At 40.9% G+C, this 20621-nt stretch overlaps 1 protein-coding gene across 1 annotated transcript; it reads left to right on the forward strand.

The window, feature by feature from the left end:
* The first annotated feature begins 722 nt into the window (after window positions 1-722).
* On the forward strand, window positions 723-15158 carry mier2 (mesoderm induction early response 1, family member 2). The gene is given in 13 exon segments (XM_037115415.1): window positions 723-1128; window positions 2326-2477; window positions 4035-4148; window positions 4252-4363; window positions 6938-7017; window positions 7458-7527; window positions 7630-7781; window positions 8221-8302; window positions 8924-9018; window positions 9146-9276; window positions 10154-10296; window positions 12188-12588; window positions 12590-15158. Coding segments are annotated over 12 exon segments (1479 nt in total). The 5' UTR covers window positions 723-1128; window positions 2326-2450; the 3' UTR covers window positions 12662-15158.
* The last annotated feature ends 5463 nt before the right edge of the window (window positions 15159-20621 follow it).

Below are 20621 nucleotides of genomic sequence, written 5' to 3' on the forward strand. Positions count from 1 at the left end.
TATATTTTTCCATAACTGAATAAACAAGCTGTTCTCAGAGGAAAATAAGGTCCCCAGAACAATAAAGATAGGACTGTGGCAGGGTCCGCCACATATAAACAAAGTAACACAGTATGAAATTGTGTTGCCCTTTAAGGTCAGTTTGTTTATTCAGTCATGAAAAATGAAGAGTTTGCATAGGCATAGAAAACAGAAGAAATCAGTCAATGAATATCTTTTTTCTTCTGATTAAAATGTCTTTCGTAAAACTACAAAATGCACTGTTGACACTGGTAAAGGTGGTTTAACTATAACTTTAACTTCCCCCTTAAGAGTTAGTTTTTCACAAAATCTATAATATTACATCATCATTTATTTGTTAATCATTATTATTTGGATTAGACTCAATCTGTACTAAAGTAACTAAAGTTTCCAGTTAAATGTAGTGAATTAAAGGGAACAATATTTGGAAAATATTCAAGTAAGAGTTAAAAAAGTACAATAGTTACTTCCCACCAGTGTAACAGGGGACAGACTGACTGAATCATCATCATATGATCTGTTTGGTTTGCGTGGTTAAGTAAAGTCACGTGTTGGTCAACATACAGTATATATCCTACATTAACTGAGTGTGAGAGCACTGAGAGCCTTACAGTACATCTTTATCTGCTGTGACCATGTCCTGTCCCCTCCCTCATTCACACATCCAGCACGAGCCTATAGACAAACATGTGACATCTCACTTCAGCGGCAACCTGTTGTTTCAAAAAGCAGATAAAAACCCCACAAAACAAGTAGCCTCGAGTATATAGGCCAGATAAACATGTCATTTATTTAGTTTTTTAGATTCATGGATGATTTTTAAAATATATATGAGTTTAATTTTAGACTTGATACCGAAAGTGTGGAGGGGAACTTTTTTTTTTTTTTTTTTTTTTAAACATGTCGGTGGCGGGGGATTCTCAATTCTCTTCAAACGCCAGCTGTCGAGAGACACAGAAATAGCTTAATTACTTGGAAATAGTGAATGTAGTGAGCGAGCACCGAACTGTGGCTGTGAATCGTTGCGGCAATAAACGGAGCTGTGCAGAGCAGCAGACCTACAACATCCGGGCAATACGCAGCTTGCGCAGAAACGGAATGGCGGAGGTAAGTGAGCGAAAACGAGGAATGTAATGAGGCGAATGATAGAAGAAACCGGGCCGGATTTAACACCCGTGCCGCTCCGTGCCGTGCACACGGCTGTCGGCGGTGTCGCCGGCCGGTGAACGCCGGCCGAAAGAGGGCTACGCGGGGGCATTTTGACCGGGAAGCGAGGGGAAGAAATGGAGAGGCTCTCCGGCAGCGTATCGCCTCTCTCCGCGTTCTTGGCTTTAAAGAGCCATTCCCCTCCGCCGCGATAGTAAAGCCGGAGAAACAATAGGGCAGCCCGGCGGGGTTTGACACGGTGGTGCTGAACTATTTCAGGTGCGCCCCGGCGACGGAAAGTGTTATCGAGCGGGCAAAAAGTTGTGAGAAGATGTCATGATTCGGCGGCGGCGGCAAACTCCGACCGTCTCTTTCGGACATGCTGAGAACTAGTTATTTCCTTCTTGTGCCACTCGTAGTGAGCCAGAGAGAGGAAGAGACGTTCAGCACCAAGTCACAGGAAAGCGCCCCTGGTCAGACAGACAGCGCCCAGTGGGTCAGGACAAGCACGCCGTGTTAATATTTAGGTTTCCACCGCACTTTGACAACTTTTCAACCAAGAAGAGGCGTCTTTTAAAAAGTATGACCAAACTGACTATGTGTCGGTGCTGTGGGATCGTTTACACCATCCTGTAGCCTTCTCTCCTGTAGCAGAGGTGTGTTTCCCCCCCACTTGTGGCCTCAGTTTGCATGGCTTCATCAAAAACGGTACATCCCTCTGTGAAGCCTCGGGATTATATTAGAGAATCACAGCCTCGAACAACTTGTGGTCACCTCGTGCGGAAAAACTTGTGCTGAAGCAGAGCCACTCTCTAAAGAGTTGTGTCTGACTTACTTTTAAAGTGTAAGAACGTGTAAGTAACCAACCCAGCCTTGCCTGAATCACCTCACTAGGTCGTATAAGTTTAAAAGTGTGGTTTAAAAGTCAGAAGTCAGCTGATCTGTAATGGGATGAGCCAGGATCAGCCACTATTTGATCCCTCATTTTGTTTGTGTGTGTGTGTGTTTGTGCATGTGCGCCACGGATGCACACAGGAATGTGCCGCCATGCTGTAATGCACCCCCACACTGTTTTACATGAACCTACGTGACTGTTCTTACAAATAATACTAGTGTGTGTGTGTGTGTGTGTGTGTGTGTGTGTGTGTGTGTGTGCAGGTGGGTGTGAAGCCCCTGAAGATAAGCGTGGAGGCTGTGGATGAGGTACAGTGATGAAGGCCCTCGACAGGAGAAGCAGAAGTCTTTAACAGGCCGCGGAGGAGCTGGAGGAGAACTTTCGCCCCATGAAGATGGCAGCGCAGTCCCACGCTGTACGGTCGAGTAAAAGAACGTGCATGTTGAAGTTGGATGCCGTGTGAAAGCTTTAGTCACCGATTACGTGGGAACTTAACAGCTAGAGTCTCCGCTGCATCGCTTGATGGTCATAGTCTCCCTCAATCTTAGACGAGCAAAATCATTCATCCCCCTGAACGCAGAAACAATATTTGGATACAAACAGATAAAGCAACCCTAAACACATGGAGCTGGAATTGATATCATGGAACTTTTTTTCCCTGCAAATTACAGACAGAAACCCACATTTACAGTAAATATTCCCGAACCACCTGACATGTGCATCCAGTCATTAGCAGAAAGCTCTGTGTTCAGCCCAAAGCAAGACTGTTGAGTTGTACTGGTCTCACAAATACAGCTCAGACACACATTGTGTCACTGTGTCCGGTAGCATTTACATAATCGATATAAACAGATAATCTGCATATGAATTCAGAATCTATCGGCAAGGGACAAACCTTCAGTATCTGAAGCACCTTGGTTTCAGTGTTTATGTGTTTTGGTGTTAACATTACATTACGTCCATGTGGAGAGCAAAGGAAAATGTCATCTCAGAAGCTATCAGCTATTGTCTGACGAGGATTTAACTTTCTATGTCTTCATGTGATTTGTCTGCATTCATATGCAGGTAAATTTAAGAGTCGCCTCCTAACTCCCAACTCAGTTATTGTGTCTTAATGTGATGATCCTCAAACAGAGACACTGTGCACTTGGAAGAGGAAGTCTTCATTATACAGATTTCGACTGGTTATGCTTGAATCCCAGAAACATTGGCCATTCCGTCCAGAGGCTAAATCGTTGTCAGAGGACAGATGAAAGATTTCAGAATCGACATTTATGTGGAGCAGCAGTAAATGGAACCTGATGATAGATGTGGAGCACCTAACTCTGCTCACTGTCACAAAATGCAAAGCAGAGATGGCATCCTTAAAGTGGCAAGAGATAACTTTCCCCCCTAGCCCCTCCGAGTGGTATTATCATTGGTGCCGCTGTTGCAAAGACAACTGCATCATTTTCCGTTTTCCTCAGAGTCACAATTAACAACAATTTATTCAATCATGTGGTCTATAATGTAAAACCAATCACCAGTTTACCGTTCCTCGTGGCAGACAGAATTGTACAGTGATAGCGAGGTTTATTGGGAGCCAGTGTCAACAGTGATGGGTTCATTATTCTATATTCATTACATTGTGTAATCAGTACTGACTTTATAATGATACACTGAAGCAGAAATCTCGTCTGTTGGCGGTTTATATATCTCTTTCAAGACAGTGGAAGTTCCTCTAAAGTGAAATCTCAGGAAATGATATAAATAAAACACAAAGCTGTTAATCATCACGCATGCTTCACATCCCCAAATCTGTGTTTTTTTTACTCGGTTTGTTTGATTTTGTCAGTGTTTAAGCCATTTGGCAGAGACTCTGCAAAAGCGGGGAAACGATGCCAATCGTGTTCTTCAGATCATCGACAGATGTAACGTACTGACAGATGTGGAAGTAATCCAACCATCTCCCTCCACCTGTCTCTGTTTGTAGGCCAGTGAGCTTCCTTTGGAGGAGCTGCTGGCTCTGTACGGCTACACGGTGTCCGATCCAGAGAAGGAGACCTGTCACGTGGCTGCCAGCCTGCCAGGCATGACGCTAGACAAGGTGATTCACAGCAATTAAAGTTAATTAATTTGTGAAACATTATTTTTTTTTATTGTGTTCTTTGCTACAATGTTTCATTCCGCTGTTTATTTGTCCCATGCAGGATCAGATAACTGAGGATCTCTTTCCTGGGGAGGAGGAAGAAGAATCGTCAGCTGATGATCTGACCCCCTCAGTCACCTCCAACACCTCAGATCTGCTCCGTCGCCTCCAAGGTAACACCCATGATGACGTACATTTACACATGACTATATAACATTTAAACATCTCAGTTTTGCCACAAAAGAAATGTTAGAAAAATGGAGGGAGAAGTTTGTAAATTCAGTTAAAATGGAACAAGCCTTTTTCTAATGAAACTGTATAAACTGTCCAACAGCCTTTGTTTTTGGTGAAATATCTTCTCATATTTCAACTTTTTAAATCTGTTCTTTGCTGAGACTGCAGCCTCTTACTTTCAATAACATGACATGTCAGAGTTGATGATGTCAGGACATCACAGGAAAGGCTTTGATTTGTTTTTGTCTTCTTGTGTGACAGCATGTGCTGCTTCACGTGTCGCTCTCCATATGACTGAATGATGTCAGAGAAAAACGATTAGTGAACTGATGGAGTTTAAATATATTCAAGCAGCCTCTCCCTGGTAGTGATTCTGTTTGAAATGAGTGGTAGTATTGGTGCTGAGTCAACACAATACAATGAAAACTGAATGTATGGCAAGTACGCGGCTTTTGTTTCATTTATATCGAGGTGGAATTGATCGCACACACAGTTTCTCTGAAGATAAAAGAAAGGTAGAGCCTGCGCCTCCTTTGTTGTTTTTCAGCATTTTATACTGAGTTAAATATATTGTAGCTATATTTATTATTATATTCACTCTGTTGCACTATAACTTTCAGTGCTACCTACTGTCATCTCCTGTGTGTTTCATTCCTCATAGAATTTACCCGTTGATTACCAGTTAATAGTAAACAGAACAAATGTGACTAATATTTTAATGCCTACACGCCAGCGACAGACGTGGCCAGAGGCATCATATTTTCGGATTGTCCTTCAGTCTCCCATAGCTGTGAGGCAACATCTCAAGAACTACATGACAGAATTTGTTCAAATTTGGCAAAAATGTCGACTGGGGCTCAAAGATGAACTGGTAAGAGTTTGGTGGTCACAGTCAGTGGGACCAAAACTCAAGAATTCAAAAGCTGACAGTTTTTCCACACAAATAGGATAAAATTACGAAGTGTTGACATTTTATATCCAAAGGGTTTACTGTCCATCCAGACTATAACATCATAGCTTTCTGAAAAAACTCTTTTCTGATCATTATTCAACACTATAACTCAGGATCAGAACGGGAGATTGTGACCATATTTCACATTTGAATTAGTGACACTAATCTTGTCTGAACTGTGATCATAGAGATCTTATGTGCTGCTCCGTGGAGGAATCTGTGTTCTATAAGAATGAGCTTAATTAGACAAGCATGTGAACACGTGCAAGAAATGTTACTTCTCTCTCTAAATAATCTTACAAACTAATAGATATACAGCAGTAGCCCACCACCAGCTCATTAGTTTTGATTCAGGTGATTGTTGTTGCACCATGTGAGGAAGATCTCTAAAGCCTCTTTCACATACAAGCTCCAGACAACATCCATAAAATCACATGAGGATACTGTCCACATGTGTTCGTTCACACATGCAGCGCACTACAGGAGACTGTCCATGTCAAACACTTCACTTCACACATGCTGTGAAATACTCCACGCCTGGCTACTAACATGCAAGGACGCAGGATATGACGTAAAAGGTACGCTGTCCGCCAAACTGCCAGAAATTAACAAATCTTTTCCTGCCTCCAGTTCAGACATTTTTCTCTTTCTGTCGTCATTGTGCTTAATGACTCTTCCTTCCTTTGGATATTTGTATGCTTCCGATTATGCGCAACTCTCACGATATTCATGACGACATGCTGTGAGTCCATTCAACTGCTCTATTCGAACATGTGGCTCACCTTGACTTAGGACTAGAGAGCTAGCAGTGCAATCATTACTGGAATTGTACATGTCAGTATAGTGAAAACATAATTTCACCAGAAAAAAGACACACACACACACACACACACACACACACACACACACACACACTTTATGCTGCACTGCTGCTATCTTGTGGACAATTAACCTGCACTGATCTTACCTGTACCTGACAGTACTTGTCATACTGAGCAGTGTGGTATCGACGTAAATGGTCAAACAAATTAGTTGTCTTACCTCTCCTTGTGCCAACAGATGCAAGGCACCGAGTCTGTGTTTTTGGCAATTTTCTCTTATTCATTGCTCATTTTTTAATGTTATTACTAGTGACTCACTCCATGTGCAGGGGCGTGGTCTGCTTCAGCACACTGAATAAGACCTAATGATTGGTGGATCGCTACACATGCAGTCCCTGCATGCACAGAGTGTGTCAGGTGCCCTTGAAATTAGATGAGTTAATTTGCCTCCTACATGGCAGGCCCTGCCATGTGACTGTTGCGCACAGTAGTACATCTACTTCACTACATACTGTGAGCTATATTCAACAAGTCTGAACAGGTATGGATGTAAACCGCAACCTGAGAGGTTTGCTGAGGCATACAACCATGAGGCTTTTCTATTTAGAGAACAGTTACTGTGATTTGTCAGCAGTAAGATGGACTTCAACATGGCATTGAGAGTTTTGACAATCTCTAGACATGTATTATGGGTCTTTGAAATGATCGTCTGGTCCTCCTCTCTGATGTTTGTCTCTCAGGTGGGGACAAAGACACATCAGTCAGCTCCTCAGACGAGGACTCCGACGATGCCTCTCTTCCCTCCAATGAAGAGCACAAGGTAGGCGTTAAAACACATCTTATGATGACTAAACCTCTTTAAAACAGACACTGTATTTAGTTGAAGTAAGAGACATTAAGCATATTGTACAGTACGTTGCAGTTTAAAGTGTTTTATGAGAAAGACAATTGCATAAAACACCTTTCACATGTGAATTTAACAATAATGCATTTTGTTTTAATTCTTTGGTAAAGGTCTGTCTTACATTTGATTCAGTGAGCAGTGGAGGTTTTAACATCCTTACATCACACTTCATCCTGTGTTGGTAATGACCTTTGGCATTGATGTAATCATGCACTGTAGGATCGTAGCTTGTTGTCTTGGACATGACACCTGGTCTTAGTATTGTCATATTGGAAGGTCTGCCACACAGAACAGCATGATTAGATCAACACAGATCAGGTTCATGTGACAGAATGTGTCTTTGATTTCCTTCTCAGGAGATCATGGTTGGCTCCATGTACCAGGCAAAAATCCCCCCACTCGGTTCATCTACCTACCAGGAGAGAGGTTAGATTATATGACGCAGGGGTTGGAAACAAGTTTAATTGGTTGTTTTTCAGAGATTACATCTAGCTTGTTGTATGGACCTCACTATCTTTGTTACTCCAGCCTGCAGCAGTGAGGACCAGTTGCTGTGGAGGCCAGGTGTCCTCTCGGTGCAGGAAGTGGAGGAGTTCTTGCTGTATGCACAGAGACCACGTGTCCAGGAGAGGGCAGCCTGCACACAAACACAAGCAGACGCAGTCCCAGACAATGAACAGGTGCACCACTTTAAATCCCAGAAGACAATGTCAGCTTAAAAGTATTTACATAACCCAGTTTAAGTATTCTGTATACTTGCAGTAAAGAAATGCTGTTTAAAGGTGTTGAAATGAACTGGTGGTCATGAATGGATTGAGGTCTGCCAGTATCTGAAGTGGTCTTCATGCTTTGATTTAATCAGATGTACTGCTTTTATCACAAACTCAGTCCCAGTTGTCTCGAGGCTTAAAATCTGTCTTCCACTGATCTTATTTATTGCCTCCTAATGATTAATCTGCTTCAACTAAATGTAATTTGATAGTGGATCTTAGGTCAAGGATAATTTCTCGGTGGTTATTCTGCATTGACTGAACAGGAGTTCTTTTGTAACTCCCTCAGTGTACACACAAAGGTCAGCAGTCTAATCTTGGCTTGTTCTCCTTTTCTCTTGACCCTCAGGCGCTGTATGAATTAGTGAAATGCAACTTCAATGCAGAAGAGGCGCTGAGACGATTACGCTTCAATGTGAAAGTGTTTAGTGGTAAGAAACTTTGTGTTGTCCTATATTACTTTTTCCAACCTGCTGTTCTACTTATTTAGACTTCAAAATCATAGCCAAAATAATGACTCACTTCTGTAATATTCAAATAATTGAATTTACTTAATTTCATCTACAACTTAATTAAGCACATTTTTATCAAATTGCTGTTAATGAACACACTGTTTCACACGCCTTCATGGAAAACTCGCGAAAGCATGTCTGCTTTCATAGGGCTGTTATCCTGTCAATGAAACATCAGCTGCTGACTCACTGGTGCGACCGCATGACCCCTTATCCAACAGTGAAGCTCCAGTGAGAGTCCGAGACTTTTTGTTGTAGTTTGGATCGGAGTGGAAAAAATGACCCATTGCTTGGCCAGAGAGTCCTTAACTTTTGCCACATCCTGTCCTGCTTTTTCTGCAGCTGTCTCAATGAAGACCAAACTCTAGTCAGGACCAGGCATTGAGTTGTCTTGTCAAATCCCTGCTTTGTGAAAATCCACTGCTTAAAAATTTGATGGGAATGCATTAATTTAAAAAAAAAAAAGTTAAATAAAATTGATACTTAGCTATACATTTATGTTTGTTGTGAAAATACACCAATAATTTTCCCTCTCTTAAGAAGAACTGTGCGCCTGGAGTGAGGAGGAGTGTAGGAACTTTGAGCATGGCTATCGAGTTTACGGGAAGAACTTCCACCTCATTCAGGCTAATAAGGTGAGACAACACGTTGACGCTTTTCTGGTGAACCTTTTCCTGAAGCTTGTTGTCCAAACCCAACCTGAAGATCTACCTCTTGTACTCACTGGTCATCATTAAAAACATTCATTTTCCTTCCTTTCAGGTACGAACGCGCTCAGTTGGGGAGTGTGTGGAGTATTACTACATGTGGAAGAAGTCTGAACGTCACGAGTACTTTACCCAGCAGGCCACCAGACTCAGCCGCAAGAAGTACAGCCTGCAATCAGGGAGCATGTGAGTATCGCTCCAACACTGATGAGAAGAACCATAGTCAAGCTATAATGTGTTGGAGGACTAGATGTAGAAAGAGAGATCACGTCTGAGCCGAAACATAAATCTGCAAACAGGCTGTGTCCTGCAGTGAAGCTAAGCCCAGGTTAAAAGCCCTACAGTGTTCGGAAAGTTACACGATGTACTGTACGTCTAACATTCATTTATTTCAAAGAAGAGTCAATACTAATTTCTACCGTTTAGCATACATGAGTAGTAATGCAGAATATACAATGGTGGAGGAAAGCAGAGGAACTTTTAGGCTGTGAGCTATCTACAACCTCTTGATGTGTATGTATGTGTTCTATTTATTGCTGCAGTGAGGATTTCCTGTACGGTATTTTCTCAACTGAACTTCCCATTTAATCTGTGGTGTAATCTGTAATGTATTCTGAGAGCCTCTTTCAGTAACAGCAGACCTTTTCATAATCTGTTCATTTCCTGATCCCATTAGTTGTAGCTTGGTCGTAGCCATTTCTAAGAATAATCCATTCGGCATCTCGTTACCGAAAATGTTCTCCTCGCCTGGTTTGATGTTTTGTTTTTGTTTTTTAAGCTTTACTGTAAAATTATATTTATTATTATAATGCCTCTTAATTGGAAGACAATCAAACTTATAATTTTACTGTAAGTGCATCTCTGCTTGTTACCAAAGAAATAAACTATCTCTTAGAAAATTCTCAAAATTATTCTGATCTTGATAACAATAACTTCACCTGAGGGCTTTTTATTCTTCTGCTGATACGGTGTTTTTATAACATGAAGTTGTGCCACCCACTCCAGCTTTACACTGTTGATGCTCACAACACTGCCCTAACAGTGTTTGTGCTGTGTGCTTCAGGGACGATGGAGACCAGGACGGTGAAGTTGGGGAGCTGGAAGGAAGCAACAACTCTTCAGGCTTGTCGACTCACAGCTCCATGAGCACTAGGCAGCTGGAGTCCACGTTACCTCCGCAGTCGAGCCTGGTGCTGGATAAACAAGGTAAAACTTGGAGGTGTTTCTTTACAAGCATCTCATGGTGGAGTCTCAAATTCTGGAAGCTGTTTCCACAGATAGATGACATCATTACTGATAGGGAAGCAGGCGTTAAGAGCCATTATACCCTGTGATAGTATATCCATCATCTTGTGTTAACAGAAAAACAGAAACCCACGTTCAGTAAAAGCTCAGAGAATTTCCAGCTTGATTAACCCTATCAATCAGAGTTCCAGTTGAAGTGGGAGGTGGGCATTAAGCACTTGGCTCTAACAATTGAGGAAATGGAGCATTTAGTAAAACATTCCTGCATACAGTTGGCCTTAAGGATTTAGTTTGGTTTGCAGTCGCGCTGAAATCAAAGAGCTGTGCATCTTCACCCATCTTTCTGTATGAACAATATACATACCATGTCACCATGTTTTACATGCAGTTCTAATGAACGTCTTAATTTGATTACCTTTTTATGTTGACATCACATATTCATTATCTTATGTTATGAATCATTTTTATGTCTCACCTCCTTTGTTTCCTCGCTGTTTTCTTGCTTCTTGTGTGTCATGTGTTGTGTATGTGCACGCATGTCTGCATGTCTGTATGTGTATGTGTGTGCATGCACACTTGTTGTCATGGTGCTCCAGAAGAGGAGGGCCGTCCCCGGCGCAGACGAACTCCGCGCTTTCTCTTAAAGCCATGAACTCGGTCCAGACAAGCCACTGAAAGCAGGCTGGGCCTGCAGGTAAAGAAGTGAAGCAAAGAGAATCACACAGTGATTATGAGTAATTTGGTGACATGAAGTAAATCTCATTAACGTACCCACAGTAGGTCAAACTCTACAACTCGAACTGATTAGAGCCAAATGGATTTAGAGCATAAAGTCTCCTTTGGCAATTCAGTAAAAGCCATAAACTAACTATCTAACACCAGGTGTATTGGGTCTTTTCAGAGTGAATTCAGGCCTCATCTTGTTGACTTTGTATGTTTCAAATTCAGTTAAAGCAACTTTTTAAATGTTTACAGCTTCAAACTCATGTTGATGGTGCAGTGTTGTAACATGAATGGTGTTTCTGTCTCCATCCCCATCACTTGTTTCTGCACTATGTAACCTCGGTGAGAGGGAAGGATCACAGTGTTATGTACATGTTTACTCAACAGTATATTGTTATGACATAATGAGTTTTGTTTGTAGTCAGCACCTACGTTACATCTACCAAATTGTTACAGACCTAGGATTTGTATTTGTGACAGTGGTGTCACACTCTGAAACTGTGGGGGGGCAATTTGCTCAAAATGTGAATTTCTACATAATGTTGCTTTAAGTGCATTTGATATTTACAACCACAGTCACTTAAGGTGTAACTCAGTTTGTACCAAAATAGAAATTGAATTCCAAATAACTGTTCATGTGTCAAACATTTGTCCATAACCTTAGTTAAAACCATAACTAAGAACTAAAATCACTTGGAGAGTTTAACCTGTCATGAGTTTTCAGTGCAATCAACAAATAAAGATGACAGAATCATTCATACGGCTCTTCTCTTTTGGCCAGTTTTAAGCAGATATTGTTAAGATATGGTTGGCAAGAGCAGGTAACTGGATACATTTTAATAACTAAAGAGCATTAGCAGTTAAAATCCTACTTAGTCCAATAAATCAATTATGTTTTCATGCTTTTATCTCAGTACAATCAAAGGGTCATGAATATTGTTTTTGAGGCACTGTGTGCAATGTGTGCGAATACAAGTTTTAGACCATTGAAATTTTCTTGGATGAAGCTAAATGATTTAAATATGTAAAACATCCAGCATGTAAATAAAGCAGTATTAAATTACATGACTGCAGTTAACGGACATTTGCTTGATCTGTTATTCCTTAAAATGTCTCCATATCTGTACAGACGGTGAGCTGGTGATGGGGCTGTCAGACCTGTGTGGTGACGGATGTCCTCAGCAGCTGTTCGGCTGTCCCTTCTCTCTCCCGCCCATGGACGACCTGCGGGATCTTGGCTCAGGCACATGTTGTCCCTCAGTTCCAGTTCAGCTCCAGTCCCAGCCCTCCCCCCTGAGCTCCCAGTGGGCCGGCAGGAGCCCTCCGTCCTGTCATGACGACCTTCGTCTCCCAGGCTCCTGCTTCTACCAGCTACACATGTGCAGTGGACCTTTAGTTCCTGAGGGCCCTGACTGTGGTACAGCATGCAGCGGGACTGGCTCCACCCATGGGCTGCAGGTGGAATTCAGCCTGTCTCCGTCTGCCTCACCTCCATCATCTGCCCTCCTCCCATCTCACTTCCAGGCGTTTGGCAGCCTGCCGCACCCCTCTCCCGTCCAGCATCCCCGCTCTCTCACACAGTGACGGAGGAAATCAAAACTGAGTGGTACACTTAATTTGATCTGTGACCGCTGTTGGTATTTACATCAGGCTTGAAGAAACCAGGACAGAAGTGCATTTACTTCACTTTGTGAAGAACAATTGGACCTACTACCTGTGTTGGAGAATAGACTCGTCTGTCTGAATTGATTTTGAAACTGAGACACTTGAACCCTCCATCCAACAATAGTGGAATGACGAGTGTTAATCAAAATTTTCGGGTGTTGATCATGTGTTTATTAACAGTTGATAACTGTAACCTGCACCAGGACAATGTTATTGATTCATTATATTTAATACATACTTGTGAAAGCACAGTGCCGGTGGTGATAGCTGCTGTGACCCTTCAAACAAACCAGATGCAAGTGGCTAGCAGCCTATTTTTTTCTAAAACAGATTAATGATTTACAACGCTAACCACTTTGTCTAGTTTTTTATCAAAATGGAAGAGTTTGACTGCAGCTCAGCGTTCTCTCAACTTCTTCCAACAAGAGCCAATCACTTGCCTCTTAATATTTTCTGCATATTGCTCAACATTTTTTCCACAGTGGCATGATCGGTGGAAGTCCACAGAGTAGACTGTGTCCCTTCAAAAAATTGATACAAATATTAAAGGCCCAGTGTGTAGGATTTAATGGCATTTGGCATTAAGATTGCAGATTGCTACTAACTCCACTACCATTCGCCTCACCATCCTTCTCCAGAGCCCATGTTTTGTTTGTCTGTTCTGGGCTACTGTAGAAACATGATGATGAAACATGATGGACTCTGTGAAAGAGGACCTGCCCCCTCTGTACATTTAAATGGCTCCTATAAGGTAAAGAATTACTGATTATGAATAACATATTCCATTTCTCACAGCATATCTCACTAAATCCTACGCACTGAACCTTTATCTCTGATTTTGTCTTTGTTTTAATTTCCTGCCCCTCCATTACATCTGTCTAAACCTGAAGTGATCTTTCTCAACAATTCTATTTAAATATAAGAAGCTGAAAATAAATAAACTTCTAATTCTAAGGTTGAGATTTGAATATGGTCGTGAAGGTGAAAGGGGCACAATATTTCTGCCGGTTTTGTTTTTTAGTTTTGCTTTTGTTGAAGTTTTCGTCCTTGATCTTCACTTTGAAGACTTGCGTAGAGATTTATAAACGTGCAGTGCTTTGTCATCACTTCTGATCACCGGTTTCTGTTTAATCATGTTGAATATTTTGTATCATTAAGAGCCTGTTTGAAATGAATAATAGGCAAAAAAAATAAAATTTGTCAATGTAAAATGTACATGGGGAAATATAGGTAAGTCACTGAATGCAAACACAGTTTCTCAGGTTCTGCAACTTTAATGATTTTTCTAAGACCGTTAATCAGTGAGCGGCAGTCAGTATCACTCTGCAGAGGTGTCACATACACAGATCAGATTGTTGTTAGACTTAATTGGATGTAATGACGGAGGTCAGGATCCGGAGAGCGTCACAACATTAATATCAACAGTTCTGACTCTTTCTGCTTGTTCTTTTCATCCAATTAACATCCAGTCAGTGAACATGTGTGAACAAAGGTACAGTAATGATATATTTAGTGCGACATCGTGGATTAAACAAATATTTCTTTTCCTGTGAAATGTTTCCTTCACTGACCTCTGCCAGACATAATGAAATATACTGAAAAATATCACATATGTATGCACATTAACATTTCTAATTCTAATAATAATGATGATTATAATAACACTAATCATTAATAATTAATAATATTTGATCGTGTTAAGCTCTTATTAAGAACTGTGTAACAGTTTCTCACCTTTTAGTCACCAGTCTCCCAAACTTCTCATGGCCCCATCAATTACAGATGTCAAACTGTTATATGAATTTTGATAATTACAAACTTCTATATTTCAGCCCATTTTTATGATCTCTTATTATTTCATATATTTTGTAAAGCACAGAAGGAGCTTCAATTAATGACAAATGTCTTTAATATAGTTGAAATCTACAGATTCACATCTCAAAAGAATCTGCCAATTGAAGGTTTGAGAAAATAGAGTAGGTCGCAGAACAAACGTGATGATTTAATGTTTTGATTTACATATGTGGTATTTGCTTGTGCGTGTCAGTATATTGTCTCTAAAGAGGTGAGGGAAAAGTTCCAGGGAAGGAAATAGGATTCAGCCCAACATTTTACCTTCCATCTGTCCTTCTATTTATTCTTTGTCTGTAAATGTGGGAGCTCTTCCTGTGATCCTATCAAAAAGCCAAGTCGGTTTCAGATCAATGTTTGTTTTGTCGTTGACTGTTTACACGAAGGGGGTTCAGGACGAGACCACGAAGGCAGGAAAAGGCGCTGAATCACTGCCTTTTGTTAATTCTTTATTTTCACTTTTATTTTTAACCATTTCTATATTGTACTGCTTCTGTTATGTTTGTTTATAATAATTATATTTTGTAAAAAAAAAAAAAATGAATGAATGAACATGGGTGAAATATTAAACTACATTGCTTGAGTGCAGTATTCATTATTTTGAAAGTCTGTACAACACCCACACTGGAATATAACTAAGAACATTAACTTCAGTGTTACCCAGATAAAGTAAAAGAGCGTACTTAAGTGTATTTCCATTCACATCTAGTTTATACTTCTCCAATAGATATATTCGACTTATTTGATAATTATATTAACTTCAGTTAATAACTACTTGTGGTTTTTTGTTCATACCAAATATAAATCATTTAATAAATGACCATGAATTGTTGTAGATAAAGCTACCCAACACAAAGTATTTGACAATAGCCCCACTCTTCTTAATGAATCAGTAAGACTGTTGTAACTTTAATCATATTTTCATGTTAATATTTATGTACTCACAAAGAACACAAAGACCATAAGAGCAATTCTCAAACTGAATCAAATCAAAATGGGTTTTGAGACAGGATTTAAAAACAGGCGGTGTAGAGGCCGGCCAAACAACAGGCAACTCGTTCCAGATTTCAGGGGCTGCATTTGCAAAATTCTTCCTCCACCACTTGATATACTCACGCAAGACACACAAATCTCTTTAAGCAGCGAGGGAAATGTGCCTGTTGATTTGTATTTATTACAGTGGTGCTGCACTCAGAAACTGTGGGCGGGGCGCCAGATTGCACAAAATGCCAATTTCTACATAATGTTGCCTTAACATATCACCCACTGGTGGTAAGATGAAGTCTTGCGAGTATTTCTGGTGGTTCTCTACACCTAAAATTGAAATTATTACCCAAACCCAGACTTACTTCATATTGTTTCACTTTCTACATATACACTGTAAAATCTGTAAAAATGACTGATTGAAGATTGTGATTGAAGATCACCATGCATTGTAGACTGGTGCCTTTATTAGCTCATACAACTTAAATGTAATAGCTTATTTTAGTAAGTCACTCTGAGGTAATTTGTTTTCTGACTTGCAAACTCCTAAACCTTCACATTTTACAGTGCAATGTATCCCACCCTGACTGCTGCACAGGGCCGGTCCTGTCTGATCTGAGACCAATCACATGAACCCAGAGTGTTTGGAGCTGCGGTGGCGTGAACCTGAAAGATTTGCTCAAACCTGCGAGAACATCTGCTCTGGCTTTGTGAACGACTAAGCTAGAGTACAGCACAGATGATCAGGTGTGGTGCTACACTGACTGTCCTTATAGGATATAATGGATGGATTTACATTTTTAATTCAAACTTTCGCTACTAATCAGTGGAAAAGTAAAATAATGTTATTCAGACCTTTTAATTTATTCATTCTTCTTCCTCATTACATAGTCATCCATATTAATTATAAGCCCCAGGCCCACTCAGTGGAGGGTTACCTAGGTGATTACCTCGAGTGTCTGCAGTGTGAAGACTTTCGGAAGACAAAGTGGACGGTCCAGCTCCAGATCCCCTCCCTGCTCCCTTAGTCACTGTGTGTGTGTGTGTGTGTGTGTGTGTGTGTGTGTGTGTGTGTGTGTGTGTGTGTGTGTGTGTGTAAGTTAAATCACTGTTAAAAGTCCAATGACTCTTTAGAAAAAAAAAACTAATCCCAGCCACTACTCGTGTCCTTCCGGTTTCTCCTGTGCTGCAGCCGCCCTGCTGATGACAGTCGGTCCTGCCCCGCTGTCATCAGGACGTTGTTTTCCATGACCAGTCCTGATTTGTGCATTTTCATGGTGAAGGCTGTCCTGGACCGTCCTCAGGTTCTCTGTTCCGATCCCCACCAACCCATCTCAGCCAGGAGACATGTCTGTGATGAAAACACAGCTTTTAACAGCACAAATCATCATTCCGTTTTCAAAATTCATTGTTTACCTCACAAACATCAAGACAGAAGATACAATTATGGCTGCTATCGTATATTTCTGTACTTTATCAGGTCCTTTATTAGCAGGGAACAAACTGGCAGTGTGGTGGTGTCTGATCAGACTTCATACTGGACAGCTCTAAGAAACTTTAGACTAACAGCACAACTTCATAACGCGTCCCTCGGTGCATTTTTCTTTGCAGGGCTATTGTCAAGCCTTTAAAGTCTCAGGTACTTTTTAAAAAGCCCATTCACCTACACATTCAGCCCACTGCTGATGTTTTTGGGACCACACCTCGTCTGTCAGAACCACAACAATGACAGTGTTGCTACCCAACTGAAGTCTAGTTTTCACATCCGTCCCTCGCTCTCTGTCCTTGGTTTGTTTCTCCTGGCTCACAGCGTAATAAATGCCTTACCCTGACACACTGACACAGGGGAACAACTTTCCTGTTTTGGAGAGCCAACAAAGACCAACCTTCTGAGTAACAGAGTGGCATATGATTTAGTGTCGATCCTGTTTTATGAACCTTCAGGTTCCAATTGCCGCCTCATCGCTGTGGAGAATGTTAAGACCTACAGATGATCCTCAGAAGAGAACAGTCACTCTTCTGTGGGAGGTTAGCACAATGAAAAAGTCCTTGCTATCCTTTTTTTATTTGTTGTACTGACTAGAATTCACTGATTCAACGTTATCTCTCCTAATACCAAGATACAAGTGTTTTCTTTTTTTTCATCTCCGAAAAAAAAAAAAGCTGCCCTCCTGGATGACCCTCTGGTAGATAAAACATGAAAAGTACCCTCTTGGGTATAAATGCATCATGACTTTATGGACACTGATTCCCCACAGCATATATCTGGTGCCCTTTTCGAACCCAGCCTCCATTTTGATTTTAAGTGCACATCTGTCATTTTTCGCGACTGCATCTGGCAGAATCTGACAAAATACTCAAAATCATTTCTGCATGAGCTGCTACAAAAGGTGTTTACAGGGACACATTTTCCCATGATAACAAACACGCGCAGAGTCATAAAGTTCAAATCTAACCAGCCAATGGTGTTGCAGTACTGTTCAATGTGTAAACAAACTATAATCCATCTGATATCACATTCTTGCTTTGACAAACAAAATCAGAAATGAATAAAGACATAGAAAAAATGTCTCGATAAAAACAGTTTTATGCTATTGAATGCACCAAACAAAATCTTGAAGGTAGGCATTAATTTATAAAATGTGACATACACTGATATATTTGCATTTATATATTTTTTTCCCAGTGTATTTTTTTCCATCATTTCACTATAAATGTATTTATCTTAACATGTACTTATTTATTTATTTTTATTTCTGTATTCCTCTGCCTTTTTCACCCCCTATGTATTTCCACAAAATAATTCATTTCTGCATTTTCCATTTTTCCTTCATTTTGATCGCACCTACACATCTATGTTTCCAAGCTGCATCGCGAGTGGTTGTGCCAGTATTGGGCTGACAAAATCATTACACAAACAAACAGACAGGAAGAAATATATCAACATCTGGGTAAGTCCTCTTTGCAGTCACCTCCCACTACAGACGGTGTCTCAAGACCCACATTTTGCCATGAAAACACACACAGTGACAAACTGAAAACTTTACCACCCTCTCCTCTGATTTCTCTCCTTTAAGCTCTTCTCTCTGGCTTCCTACTGCCCTCTGCTGGCCACAAGCTGCAGGTGAAGGAACAGAGCCAGAAAACTCAAGACAGGGCAGAGGGCAGAATAAAGCATCAGACAAATTAACTTTGTGGTGTTTTTCTGTCTTTTTGAGATAGTAAAATGTTGATGATAAAATGATTTTTAAAAAAAAAGTGTATTATTATTGTAAGGTTTGCAGAGCTCCAAATCATTATAAGAAATCTATACCACTAGCTGCCTGTGACTGCAAAACTAAGATTAGCGTTTCAATCTTTAAGAAAGTCGTTAGAGTAACTTTCATTGAATTATGTAAGTTTTATCAAACATGTACAGTATTTATTCCCACCATGTTGTACACAACCACGGAAACAGTCTGGTATCGACAATAACCAGTGACCTCTTAATGTAGCAGTAATGTTAAAGGTCCAGTGCGTATGATTGAATCGCATTTAGCATAGGTGATTGCCCTATGCCATAACCTAACATTAAATGTAAATGCATGGCGTAGGGACACGGACAGCAGCGACTTTGATGGGTGGAATCATCGTATTTTCTGTCTCTCCTCCGGCGCTTAGTGACAGTGGTGATAACAGGGATTGTGACCTGTAGTTTCCCCAGTAAACACACTGCACTCTTTGGCTGTTGAAGTCCCTTCTGACCGGCTGGCTGCTGCTCTCAATGGATTACTCTCCTCCTACGGATCTGCTTTTTTGCCGCCAGAGTATCTCTGGGCAAGAGAGAGTGGACAGGCTGGATCTCTGAAGGACAGGTGGCCCCTCACGAGCAACCTGGTGGCAAATGCCACTGAAACCATGTTGTTCAAGCTGGGTTTGCATAAAGAGTCGACCGTCACCCAAACACCCTGCCTGTCTGCTCTCGCCCAGAGACACAGTTGTGGGCGGAAGGAGTCGTGAGTTTAAAGGGGAAAGATGAGCTTGTTGCCATAAGCAATGCAGACAAGCCAGCACACGTATATATGTTCACTACAACGTAGGCCACTTGCGTAGGTTACAGCATCAGCTCTGGATAGAGATTATAAAAACACGGCAGTGCAATATGGCAGACTCCATGGAAGAGGACCTCCCTTCCTTTGTAGTTATAAAGGATCCATTCTAAGGTAACAAAAACACAAAGACTGTAAGATTTAGATACTTATTCACAAATTAAAAATAATGATACATTTCACATTTAAATAATATTCAATATCTGCCAATATATCCTCATAAATCGCCCTCCAACCTACACCGTGGACCTTTAAGTCTCTTCATTTTTGTGTGAAGAATAGAATTAAATGACCAGTTATTTAGCGGTAATCATACTGCTAGTTCAGCTGTACCTCGTCATGTGACCAATGAATCAAACAGTGAGACAATCGAGAATGAAAGAGGCTCAATTGAGTCATTCTTGACAGTTTCACCCACACAACTCCATGTTTTTCTTCTATATGAGAGATATGAAATGTGTGTGTAGAGCACTACGGCAGGAAAAGCCCTCATGTGACGTTACTGCAACCGTCCCTCTATCTCGCCTGGCCTTCTGTTCCCTCGACCACTTTATAACTGGCTGATTAGAAGCTACACTGCTTATTATGCATTTTATTTATTTGAGGAGAATAAATGCAAAGTAAGCATAAAATGGCTCTGCTAGGGCAGCTAATACAGTTAATGTGTTTTAACTCTTCTACAGTCGGACGACAGAAAGTACATTTGTAACAGTTTATTTAAATAAAAGCGAAGCAAACAAGCAGGAAATAAATGCTGTTTTTTTTCTCTCCTCAAACGAGCTGAGATGTCTCCACTGAGTAGTATGAGTGTGGGTGTTATTCACGGCAGACAGCAGATCTGCATTTGCATTTCAGCTGACCATAAAACATCACAGACTAAACAGTGGGACTGGCAGGTAAGACCAAACCATTAATATCACTGTTCTTTCTCAGCATTCAAAGCTCACGTCCAGCTCGCAATAGCCACTTGTTCCA

This window comes from Acanthopagrus latus, chromosome 11 (assembly GCF_904848185.1).
Source record: "Acanthopagrus latus isolate v.2019 chromosome 11, fAcaLat1.1, whole genome shotgun sequence".
NCBI classification, from domain to species: Eukaryota; Metazoa; Chordata; class Actinopteri; order Spariformes; family Sparidae; genus Acanthopagrus; species Acanthopagrus latus.